Source organism: Pleurodeles waltl, chromosome 6, assembly GCF_031143425.1.
Source record: "Pleurodeles waltl isolate 20211129_DDA chromosome 6, aPleWal1.hap1.20221129, whole genome shotgun sequence".
Classification (NCBI taxonomy): domain Eukaryota; kingdom Metazoa; phylum Chordata; class Amphibia; order Caudata; family Salamandridae; genus Pleurodeles; species Pleurodeles waltl.
This window is the reverse complement of record NC_090445.1, coordinates 1,531,171,060-1,531,183,874: the sequence shown is the minus strand read 5'-3', so window position 1 is coordinate 1,531,183,874 and position 12,815 is coordinate 1,531,171,060. Positions and strand designations below refer to the sequence as shown.

At 42.8% G+C, this 12,815-nt stretch overlaps 1 protein-coding gene across 1 annotated transcript in view; it reads left to right on the top strand.

The window, feature by feature from the left end:
* Positions 1 to 12,815, top strand: part of LOC138301063 (tyrosine-protein phosphatase non-receptor type 11-like) — a 304,017-nt gene that overhangs the window by 184,738 nt on the left and 106,464 nt on the right. Inside the window, exons 4-6 of the mRNA XM_069241110.1 lie at positions 6,259 to 6,451; positions 7,057 to 7,176; positions 7,937 to 8,050. Coding sequence (XP_069097211.1) covers positions 6,259 to 6,451; positions 7,057 to 7,176; positions 7,937 to 8,050 — 427 coding nt within the window. The remainder of the gene's footprint in view (positions 1 to 6,258; positions 6,452 to 7,056; positions 7,177 to 7,936; positions 8,051 to 12,815) is intronic.

The following is a 12,815-nucleotide window of genomic DNA, read 5'->3' as shown; positions in this document are numbered from 1 at the left end:
TGCTCCAGACCTCTGCCATCTTGGAAACAGAGGTGCTGCTGGCACACTGGACTGCTCTGAGTGGCCAGTGCCACCAGGTGAAGTCAGAGACTCCTTCTGATAGGCTCCTTCAGGTGTTAGTAGCCTATCCTCTCTCCTAGGTAGCCAAACCCTCATTTCTGGCTATTTAGGGTCTCTGTCTCTGGGGAAACTTTAGATAACGAATGCAAGAGCTCATCCGAGTTCCTCTGCATCTCTCTCTTCACCTTCTGCCAAGGAATCGACTGCTGACCGCGCTGGAAGCCTGCAAACCTGCAACATAGTAGCAAAGACGACTACTGCAACTCTGTAACGCTGATCCTGCCGCCTTCTCGACTGTTTTCCTGCCTGTGCATGCTGTGGGGGGTAGTCTGCCTCCTCTCTGCACCAGAAGCTCCGAAGAAATCTCCCGTGGGTCGACGGAATCTTCCCCCTGCAACCGCAGGCACCAAAAAGCTGCATTACCGGTCCCTTGGGTCTCCTCTCAGCACGACGAGCGAGGTCCCTCGAATCCAGCGACTCTGTCCAAGTGACCCCCACAGTCCAGTGACTCTTCAGTCCAAGTTTGGTGGAGGTAAGTCCTTGCCTCACCTCGCTGGGCTGCATTGCTGGGAACCGCGACTTTTGCAGCTACTCCGGCCCCTGTGCACTTCCGGCGGAAATCCTTTGTGCACAGCCAAGCCTGGGTCCACGGCACTCTAACCTGCATTGCACGACTTTCTAAGTTGGTCTCCGGCGACGTGGGACTCCTTTGTGCGACTTCGGGTGAGCACCGTTTCACGCATCCTCGTAGTGCCTGTTTCTGGCACTTCTCCGGGTGCTACCTGCTGCTGAGAGGGCTCCTTGTCTTGCTCGACGTCCCCTCTCTCTCCTGGTCCAATTTGCGACCTCCTGGTCCCTCCAGGGCCACAGCAGCGTCCAAAAACGCTAACAGCACGATTTGCAGCTAGCAAGGCTTGTTGGCGTTCTTTCGGCGGGAAAACACTTCTGCACGACTCTCCACGGCGAGAGGGATCCGTCCACCAAAGGGGAAGTCTCTAGCCCTTTTCGTTCCTGCAGAAACCTCAGCTTCTTCTGTCCAGTAGAAGCTTCTTTGCATCCACAGCTGGCATTTCCTGGGCATATGCCCATCTCCGACTTGCTTGTGACTTTTGGACTTGGTCCCCTTGTTCCACAGGTACCCTAGATTGGAAATCCACAGTTGTTGCATTGTTGGTTTGTGTCTTTCCTGCATTATTCCTCTAACACGACTTCTTGGTCCTTAGGGGAACTTTAGTGCACTTTGCAATCACTTTTCAGGGTCTTGGGGAGGGTTATTTTTCTAACTCTCACTATTTTCTAATAGTCCCAGCGACCCTCTACAAGGTCACATAGGTTTGGGGTCCATTCGTGGTTCGCATTCCACTTTTGGAGTATATGGTTTGTGTTGCCCCTATCCCTATGTTTCCCCATTGCATCCTATTGTAACTATACATTGTTTGCACTGTTTTCTAAGACTATACTGCATATTTTTGCTATTGTGTATATATATCTTGTGTATATTTCCTATCCTCTCACTGAGGGTACACTCTAAGATACTTTGGTATATTGTCATAAAAATAAAGTACCTTTATTTTTAGTATAACTGTGTATTGTGTTTTCTTATGATATTGTGCATATATTGTGCATATGACACTAAGTGGTACTGTGATAACTGGGCCTGGTGCAAGGTGCAAGTACCCCTTGGTACTCACTACAAGCCAGTCTCGCCTCCTACACCTCTGTTTTCTCTTACCTTCCATCACGGCAAGAACTTTTGCCCGAGCAACTGGGGGTGGTGCTGAAATGGAGTGTGCCGTTCTTAATGGTCCTGAGCAACAAGGGAGGAGCACAGGGTATAGCAGCAGGAAAGACCAAATATTGAACCTACCCCCTTCAGAGTGTACTTATGCTATAATACTTGCTAACGTACCCAGACTGAAGCAGTCTCAGATTAAGTCCTCCGAACAACTGATTTTTAAGGTCCTTCACTGGTGTACTAATTATATGGGTCTGGACCCCAAATTCTCTACCCAAATCATAATAGAGAGAAGGGTTGAGTGGATCATCTCCTAAAGCGTTTTTGGGTGATTGTGGGGTGGTGAATTTTAGAGATTTTAATGTTGTCCGTAATCTTTTAACCTGTCGGAAACTCTTCCTGGGTGCTTTCAGATTTTTGCCCTTCTCTTGGGCAATTTTATAAACCACCTGTCTTGCAGACACCATCAGGATCAGTTTTGGGTGCCTCTCCTAGTAGAAGCCACTTTCATATTGTATTCCAGATATGCTAGGGGTCGCTTTAACAAATATTCGCCCCTAGAAGGGCTGGAGGGGAGTGACTGACTGGTAGGTATTCCTGTATCCATGGGATGTAAGAGTAACATGCAGCAGTGAATGGCTTTCCCTGATAGCACTTGATAACATTATTATTTTGCAGGAAACCTGGGCTTTATCACCAGTTCCCTTAATGACTGTTCTTGTTAATCCATTCACGCTAGCCTGTCAACCTCGGGCGACCCAAGGGAGGGTTACTAACATGGATTAAACTGGGTGTGAAGGTCAAAATAACCCAAATGAGTCTTAGTTGCCCAGAAGCTCAGGTGCTTGAACTTATTGGCCCTCACTGTTTTTAAATTTTATATAATTAATTCTTATAAGAATGATTTTCCTAGAACTATGAATAGGAATTTTAGGATTTTATTTTGCATTATAGGCGCTCATGTCCAGTTCTAAAACAGCTTCCTCGGGCTGTAATATTATGATCTGCGGTGACTAACGCCAAACTTGAGCACCCAGGTCGGGACTTGAGTGGCAGGTATTTAGTCAATTAATCAGCAGTTGTGAGTTCTTGTGATTCAAGAGGGGAAGAGTTAAATCACTGTATTTTGGATTATGACCTTGTTAACATACACGAGTCAGTCTACGACACCCTACACAGAATATACACTTTTGAGGGACGGGGCTGTGAATCCACTCTATACATTTTTGTTTCTCAACCTGAGGTTTTTTACATTATTTGCACAAGAGCGAGATATTACGATCAGCATTTATTGATAATAATAACTTGATCACAACTTTATTTTTACTATTAGATGTAATTGAGGGGTCAAAAGAAGTAGCTGTGCAACTATCTACTCTGCACAATGACTTCAGACTTGCTTGGCACCAGCTACATCCTGCTAAATTCTTAGGAGAATTTCTCAGGGATAACCTAGGTATTGTTTTGAATTATTGTTTGGTAGAGACTCCTTCTCAGGGAAATTTGTGTGTTGAATTCAGGACCATGTGCAGCTTAATTAGATCAGTTGCTGTTGCCATTTTTTTTTAGGTATTCTGGCCACCTGCACAATGGTTTGATAAAACTTGCTGTCAAGCGAACAGGGAATTGCGACTTGCTTTGACAGCCACACCCAGAAACCCTGAAGAGATTGTCCAGGCCAGGTTTAGATATAAAGAGGTACAGAGAGTCAGAAAGTGGTATATTCAACTAGCCAGTTGGCACCATTTAACCTGTGCTGCATCCCTCAAGAAACCCCAGGAATTTTGGAAAGTGGTTAGGGATATAAAAACACAAGAGAAATATTCATGCCTATTGAGCAGTCACATTTCTGGGGATCAAGGAGTGGCACACTTTAACACAATTTATTGTAGCATCTCTGAAGACTACGTCACCCTTGACCTATTTCTGCAAGGAGACACTCGATGTGGTGCTGGACTTGTTTTTTCAGTGGAGGAGGTGGTGGATACCCTCAACTGCAGCTCCCCCTCTAAAGCACTTGGGCCAGATGGGGTACCTATTGACTTATTTAAGTGTAGAGTTTAATTTTGGGTCTCATTGTTGGCTAATGTTTTTAACAATGTAGATCTGAATGCCCTCCCACCTTCCTGGTTCTGTTCCATCATAGTTCCTGGTTATAAAAATAAGGATACTGGGCCAGCCCAATATCCCTGATTGATTCTACAGTCAAAGTTTTGGGCAGAGTGTTTAATAGGTAGAGCGAATGGTGAGCTGATAAGGGTATTCGGTCTCCTGCCAATATGGTTTTGGCAAAACTTAGGCGCTATGGAACAATCTTTACATCTGAATTTGCTGATAGGAACGTACACTGTAGCCAAGACACCATTATATCTTGCCTTTTATGGACTTATCTTCCACCTTTATGGTAAACTGCAGGAAACTTTGGATGGGTCTGTTGGAGGTGGGTGTAGATGCTGCAATCGTGCACTTCCTAGCTTGTTTACATTGTGATTTAAATGCCAAGGTTAGATTTGGTCCTAACAGTGAATTATCTGACCCTGTTAGTTTGAAATGTGGTGTCAGGCAAGGATGCGTATTCGCGCCTCTCCTATTTATACTATATATTAACAAACTTCATGCTCACTTATGCCCTGATACTCCTGACGTTCCACGTATTGACTCTGTTCCAGTACCCCCACTGCTATATGATAACGATGCTGTACTCATAGCACAGACTCCAAAAGCCTTTAGGAGTTCAGTACATACCTTTACAGATTTCATGTCTGATCTCGATCTGCTTTCTAACTACGCCAAATCGCAGATCATAGCTTGCGGTCATACACGTTACTTGATGCGCACACTACAGGTAAATGAGAATTGCATTAAGAATGTTTTTAATTCCCCTACCTTGGTCTTGTCTTTGATTCTAACGGTTCATGGATGGAGAAGACTTGGTTTAGAAATTCTAAATTCAAGTAAGCCATTTGTTCCATTTTTAACATTTGTAAATCTGTAGGAGGTAAGCCTATTTTGCCCCTCCTTGATGTTTATTCTAAGCAGCCTGTGCCCGTTGCCAGTTTTGGGTGTGGTATTTGTGGCTAAACTGATTCTTTTGATTCAAGCTGAAGAGAATTGATTTTTGTAGGCAACTTCTCTCCCTTCCTCATTCAATGACTCACTTTATTTGTCATGAAGAGATGGCTTTATCGTACCTTGAGGATTTTATTAAACTGGGGCCCGTCTTATTGTGGCTCTGTTTGGTATAATGACAATACCTCTTTCCCTTAAACATTATTTCGGATTGTATTTGCTGTGTACTGGTCCTGGATATTTCATGTCTTGCTTATGTAAAATGCACTTTTGCTGTCTTGAATAAAACTAGTTTGTTCGACAATCCAGCATCCATACGTAGGGCGGATAAAACCATTGTAAAATGGTTGTTTCTTGATAAAATGTTTGGAAAGAGAACATGTATTACTGAGTAAACCACTTGTGCGGAACTGTGCCTTTTTGAAGACTATTGATGGTTTTGAATCATATTTGTCTTTCATGCCCAACAACCGGGAAAAAAGTTCTGTTAAAATTTAGGGCGGGTACTGTATGTAACATGTTGCATTTCTCGCAGGGTCACTATGACAGTTTAAATGGCAAGAAATGTGTTTGTGACAATGCCTCCTCTCAGTCCTTACTGCACTTTATATATTTTTGCACTTTGTATAAATCTTTTAGGGCACGTTATTTATTGCCTCTTTTTAACTTCATAGTTTTAAGCAATGTAGAGTTGCTCTTAGGTTCTTGCAATCGTTGCCTAGCAAAGACGTATGTCTCAGATTGAGCAGCTTCCTTAAGGCATCTGTGTCCTATCGAAAAAGACTTGATTATTAATCTTGCATTTTAAACAATGGAATTCATGGTTCTTAAGCTATGTATTCTACTGTTTAGTGTTTTTATTATGTCTTACTAATTGTGTGTGTATCTTTTATGGATGTCTTCAACATTTCGAATAAAGATTATTTGATTGATTGTGAAAGGAAACTGTAATTTCTTTTTATTCATTGTCTTTGTTTCAGATTTTACTGTGTAAATACCAATTACTGTTAATTCTAAATAATTTATCACCAACACTGATAAGTAGGTTCTTTACCACCAAAGATATTGGCTGCAGCTGTCAAAATAATTTATTTGAAAAGATTCTCACTGCCCTAGGATTCTGTGTAGTAAATACAGTTTTAGCATTCACCAAGTCAGATAACTCGAAATAAAAGGCAATGGTAGGTGAACCCGCATGAGGGAGCAGTGAGTATTTGTCGACTCAAAGATTTGCCCATTCTGTCATTGAGCATGCCAGTGCCTCACCTTCGGCAATGGATGCACGTATTACAAAATAATCACAGTCTCTGCTTTTTACAAAATGTGACTTCTAGCTGGATGCATTCTTCTATCAATGTACCACATGGTTGAATAAACCTCCTTTTTGTTTCTAGGTGGTACCATGGCCACCTTTCCGGAAAGGAGGCAGAGAAGTTGCTCACGGAGAAGGGGAAGCCGGGTAGTTTTTTGGTACGGGAGAGCCAGAGCAAACCAGGAGACTTTGTACTGTCTGTACTGACCAATGAAGAGAAGATGGAGAATGGCGATCGCAAGCCTCGTGTCACTCATGTCATGATCCGGTTTCAGGTGCGCTAGAGCGGAGACAGCAATGACTTTGTAGTAGGCCTTGCGTTTGCGGAATAAGAAAGGAAATGAAATTCATGGTGATAAGAGTGTGAGGGAAGGACATCTAAAATGTGAGCAGTACAGGGAAGCATTAGATCATAGTTTATATTGCCCTCAGATTCTTAGACCTGCATTCCTACAATAGAGTGGTTGTGGCATCATTCCATTACCCTCGCTTCTATCACACACTTTTGTCATCTTGGGAAGATCACCGTCTATCTCACATTCCCAGATTGGTGCCATTTGTTTAGTGTGATGCTACGTCCTGGGGAGACCGAGAATTATGTAAGCTTGATTCTGTATACATGGGGCTTGGGCAGGCACAGAAGGTTTCATAGCTTATGTGATCCAGATGTGTCCATGGCAATGTCTCAGCTAGAAAGTTGCACACTTACAGCTGGCACAGAAGTCTTCGTTCTCCTTATGTGCTTGATTTGCTGTTATTCAGGTGATTGTGTTTGGCCCTTCTCCAGATGGTCACATATGGGTTCATTCCTCTACAATGGTCCAGATGGCCGTGTGACTTAATGGGATCTTTTGCTTTTCTTTTCTCTCCTGTCCTCCAGCCTGATGGAAAGTATGACGTTGGCGGTGGAGAGCGATTTGACACCCTCACGGATTTAGTGGAGCACTACAAGAAAAACCCAATGGTAGAAAAATCTGGAGCTGTGGTCCATCTCAAACAGGTACAGGACACACTTGATGCATGTTGTAGAATGCATGGATAGCGTACTGTAGCTATTTGGATATACTGTGCTGTGCTTGCGCTCTTTGCTCTCCTTTGGCAGAGCACACTTTTTTACAGTTTGAATAATATATCCTACTCTGCTATACAATATCTGTCCTTCTCCTAGTCCTGACCTGACATTCTCTCTCCTGGACTGGATGAAAGTTCTGATCTGGTGTGCAGTGTAGGCACTGGACAGACAGCAGCAACCATAGTTCTTCCCTCCAGTGCCTGCATTATGATTACTCTTCCCAGAGTCCTGTCATACAGTGTCATCAGTAGAGCACATAACCTAATGCTTCTGTGTCTGCTTTGAGCATTAGGACAACAGCATCACTAATCTTTGCTGGATTGTCAGAATAGGACGTACATTGCCTATCTTGAGTCCTACACTACGGCGTCAACACTGGAAGAGCAAGCACCTCTCCTAGTGATCAACTTTTTTTACGATTACCTACAGTGTTAGCAGTGGCGAACAGGACCATCATTTTGTTGTTCAACGTAAGCAGTGGCAGAGCAGCAGAGTCTTGTTGCGTCTGCACCAGAGGAACAGCATTTCCATTGCAGCACTACACTGGATCCTTCCAATGCCTTTAGCTATAACTTAGCTAATGTTCTATGTTGGTGCCCCTGCTTCAACTCATTGCTTTTATAACTCTTGTTGTTGTTGTATGATCTTTCCACCAAAGCTGATTGGTCTTCTTTCACAATCTTTCCAGCCATTCAATACCACTAGGATCAATGCTGCAAACATCGAAAATAGAGTCAAAGAGTTGAACAAGATGGCGGACAACACAGAAAAAGCCAAGCAGGGATTCTGGGAAGAATTTGAGGTATGAGTGCTCCAGACGCAACCACAACTTCTCTAACCAGAGTGAGTCTCAGTTGATGCCTGGAAGGGTGTAGATATTAGATTGATCCGATAATGAAATACTCTGTTGAATGAATTCTGTAAAACCTGCATTTGCCGGTTGCGCTGTTGGGCAATAGCCACAGTTGGGATCTACCCACAGATGTTGCACTTGGTGACACAGCTTTGCTCTTTATCATTGGACTATCTTCTGGCAGAGGTTGGCACCTAAACAAGTTGGTTAATTTCGTACTTATGGTAGTAATTCCTTTGCTTGGACCTCTTAATAGTTTTGAGGCACACGCTGGTCTTAATCTTAACAGCTTTAATATTTTTCAAGTGGCGAATGAATAGAGCTATGGCACTGAGAACTAATTTGTTTGTAGTGTTGGTATGGTAAATTAATTGTGTTGGCTGAAGTAAATTAGTTACTTTTATTTAAGTGGAAGGGCGATGAGTTGGTTAGACTTAATATTATGATTTTGTTTTAGTTGAATGTATGAATATCCTGAGTTGATTACTTTCCAAAGCAAGTTGGTTAGTGGGTGAAGTGACTGCAATGACTAGATCATACAGAAGCAAACTAAAAAAAAAACAGAATAGACGTCTCTGCCTAATCTGCCAACAGTGTATGTTTGAAAATATCCAAAATGCCTTTTGGGAGAGGAAAATTGTTAAATTTGACTTCTATCCTGTTGGGAGCTCTCTTTTATATCTTAGGTAACTTTGAAACACTGTCCCCTAACATGTGAAAGTTAGTCTGCTGTTTGCTGTTGTCACAAAAGGTGCCCAAAAGAGCCAAGTTTTCAGCAACTTACAGAAACCCTGAAAAGTGGTGCATGTTTGGAAGAGAGTTCCAAAGAGTAGTGCAAAGCACAGCAAAAGATCTACCTCAATGTCACACACGTTTTTAGTGAGGTATAATAGTTAAGAACTGATTTCCTGAGTGTAAAGGATGCTTAAGAAAATACCATTGTACCAGAGCTCTAAAATAAAGAGGACCACCACCATACAAAGCGCTATGCATTAAGCTTTCAAATGGTTGTTCTTCTCGATCATCAGCCAATGAACAGAGTGGAGCTTAATAGCAACAGATTGATAGCTTGGCATGTGACATAACCGTGATGCCCAATTTTGGACAATCTAAAGTCTCTAGTTATTTTTTGAGCGCCTAAATAAAGCATGTTTCCATAATCCAGCCTGGTTATGATCAGGGCGTTAACCACTGTTTTTGAGTAGAGATGGGTAAGAGCAAGAGCATCTTCTCAATATATTTAAGTATCCAAAAAAAGTGGGCAGGAGTTTGGGAAATTTGGACATCCATGAAGAGCCGTTGATCCAGCTAGAAGCTGAGGCTCTTGACTGCTTTACAAGGAATGGGTTTAGGCCCAATATCAGCTGGCCGCCACTGAGGGCCCCAAAGATGGGGTTTATACCCACAACCACCACTTCTGTTTTGTCCCTATTTAGCTTGAGAAAATTGAGTCTCATCCATCTTGAAAAAGCTGCAAGACAGATGAAAATTGGTTGTCTTATTCTCATTCACTGCACTCAGGCTAACAATGATCTGAGAATCATTGGCGTAAATGAAAAGTGACCGACCAGAACCTTCAACTAAATCAGCCAGAGGCCTAACATAAATGTTAAAAAGTGTAGTGCTCAGTGAGGAGCCTTGTGGTATGCGAGAAGGTAGATGACACCTATGGTTTGGAAAATCCTGGAAAAGTGATCCTGTAAAAATTATAAGAACCAGGCGAGGGCAGTGTCCTGAATGCTAATATCTACAAGTTTCTGAAATAACATTGGATGAAATACAATGTCAAAGGCAGAACTGTGATCTAAAAGAATGAGGGCAGCAGTGCCCCCAAGATCAAGCTCTGCTGCACCAAAAACAGCAGGTTCCGCACTGAAGCCAGGATGAAATCCCAACTGAGAAGGATGCAACAGATCAGAAAATTCCAAGTAATTAGAAAGCTGGATGTTAGCATGCTTTTCTATGATGTCCTTTTAGATAGGAAGAAGCGAAATGGGACGATAGTTTGTCCATGTTATAGGATTCAAAGTAGATTTTAAAGTAGGACAACAATGCTGTGTTTCCAAGATGAAGGAGCCTTACCTTTTGTTAAAGAAGAGTTCAAAAGCGGCAGTATGTGGGATACACCACTGTATTATTCTTCCTCATCTGGTCAGGAGAAAGAGGATTCCAAGGGAAGCTGGATTTCATGAAATCTACAAGAGATTTTGGTGTTAAAAGATCTAATAACCTAAACTTCGCTAGATTACATTCATAAGAGTGACTCATATCGGTTTTCAGGGAAGTATTTGTGTCTAAATTCTGCCCTGGTTATTCAGAAACAGCCAGAGAAGCGTATATCTTAACTATCTTATTGTAAACGAATCTTCAGTGGCATGTGTGGCTGTAGGTACACAAGTCCACCATCTAGTGTTGGGCCCAGAGTGCTACAAGTTGTTTTTCTACAAAGAATCTTTTTGATTCACTAGATCGAGTGACTCCTCCTCTCGGTGATAATGCGTATGGGCATAGAGTCCTTTGTTAGATTGTTTTCTTTCTCTGTCAGCTTCTGACATGTATTCCTCTCACTCTGGTATTTCTTGACTTTGTATACTCTGAACACTTCTTTCCGTCTTACTTCAGTGACGCTATTGTATTTAGATCGCGTTTTCTCAGTATTACACATTCAATTTGAATTTCCATGTCGGTCTTCGGTATCACTGCCCTTCAGGGCACCAAATCCCATCTCGGGCCTAGTACTCCACGTGGTGCCGAGAAATGCATGGAACAGACTCTTCCTTTGTGCCCTCGATGCCATTTGAAATTCCCACACACTGATCACCACCAAGTGTGTAATCTCTGCTTGTTACCGGACTACAGGGAAAAAACCTACAACCCCTGTCAATCTTTTCATTCCAAGAAAACGCTATGAGACCGAAGAGTGCGTTGATTGGAAATGTCATTGAAGACGCAGGAAGACACCCCTGATGTCTTTGGGGAAGAACAAGCGCAGGAGGAGATCCATCAACAAGGGGCTTTTTCTAATGGAGGTTCTGACTCATGTTCAATCGCACATTGAAAGTCAGCCTCTTAACTCTGCACAAACTGTGAGTACTACCCGAGCCCACATATAAATACATTAAAGGAGCCACATAAGACAGTAGTTGGTCCACCACTGCCTTCAGGCCATGGTCAGATCTGAAAATTACATTCAGATGCCCCACCTTCGGGCTCAGCACAGAAAATAGTCAAGACAAAAACGTCTTCGGCATCGACCACTAGGACTACACCTCATTCAGTCTTGGGATTGAGTCGAACCTTCGACCCAAGTGTTTTGGCTCTGACCAAGAAACCATCTTTGTATGCTTTGGAGCCGAAGGTTTCAGTTCGACAAAAGGATCTGAAAATTTCGGAATTGGAAATCCATACTTCAAAAGACTCAAATCTTTCTTCAGACTCAAGAGTGGAGCGAAGCCTTGAAACAATGGACGCTAATCAGCTCCAAATTATTATTAAAAAATTTACTGGATGAATTATTGCTTCTCCTCCAGTTCCAATTAAAAGGAAACGTACATTTTAAAGAAGATTTGGATACAGCTCCTCCACCCAAGAGGCTATCCAAAGAAAAGGCTCCAGTACAACCTAGGCCTTCTCCCCCACACTCTCCTGTACTTCCTATCACTTCTCCTCCACAATCTCCTCCACCTATAGTGGAGCCACAATTTTCTCCACAATTCTCTACACAAGGTTCACCAACACCTCACTGATATGACATGCGAGACACAGCCCTATGGGATTCTTATTACATAGATCCCATACTTCCAAATGACCCTGATTAATATCCTGCACGTCCTTCACCACCTGAAGACGTAACATCTTATTAGCAAGTCATAATATGGGGGGCTGCCTACCCTAATGTCCAAATCCATTCTGGCCCAATTGAGGAAGATTTTCTATTTAACACACTAACTTCCACCCACAAGGAAAGTCCATTTCATCCCATGCTACCAGTCATGCCTAGACATGCTACAGACATTTTTAAAGAGCCTGTCAGATCTAGAGTAACTGCTCCAAGAGTTGGAAAAAAATACAAACCAGTTCCCATAGACCCTATATACTTTACGTCACAATTGCCCCCAGATTCCATTATAGTTAGTGCAGCACGTAAGCAGGCCAACAGTCAATCAACAGGAGATGCACCTCCTCCTGATAAGGAAAGTAAGTAACTAGATCCCACAGGTAAATGGGTAGCGGCACACACAGCCACTCATTTGAATATCGCCAATTCCCAAACTCTTGTAGCATGACATGATAGGGCCCAATGGGACTAAATGGAGGAGCTTCTCCAATATCTCCCAGAAGAACACTGGAAAAGGGGACAGGAGATAGTTTCCGAGGGCCAAACTATTTCCAATAATGCCATTCGGTGCACAGCTGATGCTGCTGACACAGCCGCATGGGGCATTAATACTAACGTTATTAGGAGACATGCTTGGTTAAGATGCTCTGGGTTCAAACCTGAAATACAACAGACAGTGCTTTATATGCCTTTTGAAAAGGAACATTTATTTGGACAGCAGGTTGACACCACCATAGAAAAACTTAAAAAAGACTCAGACAGCAAAGGCAACGAGGGTCTTATTCACTACACCTCAAAGGGGCACTTTTCGTCTGGCAAAATTTAGGGGAGGTTTCAAATCAACGTCTACTCAGCCTTCAAACTCCCAAACAAAAC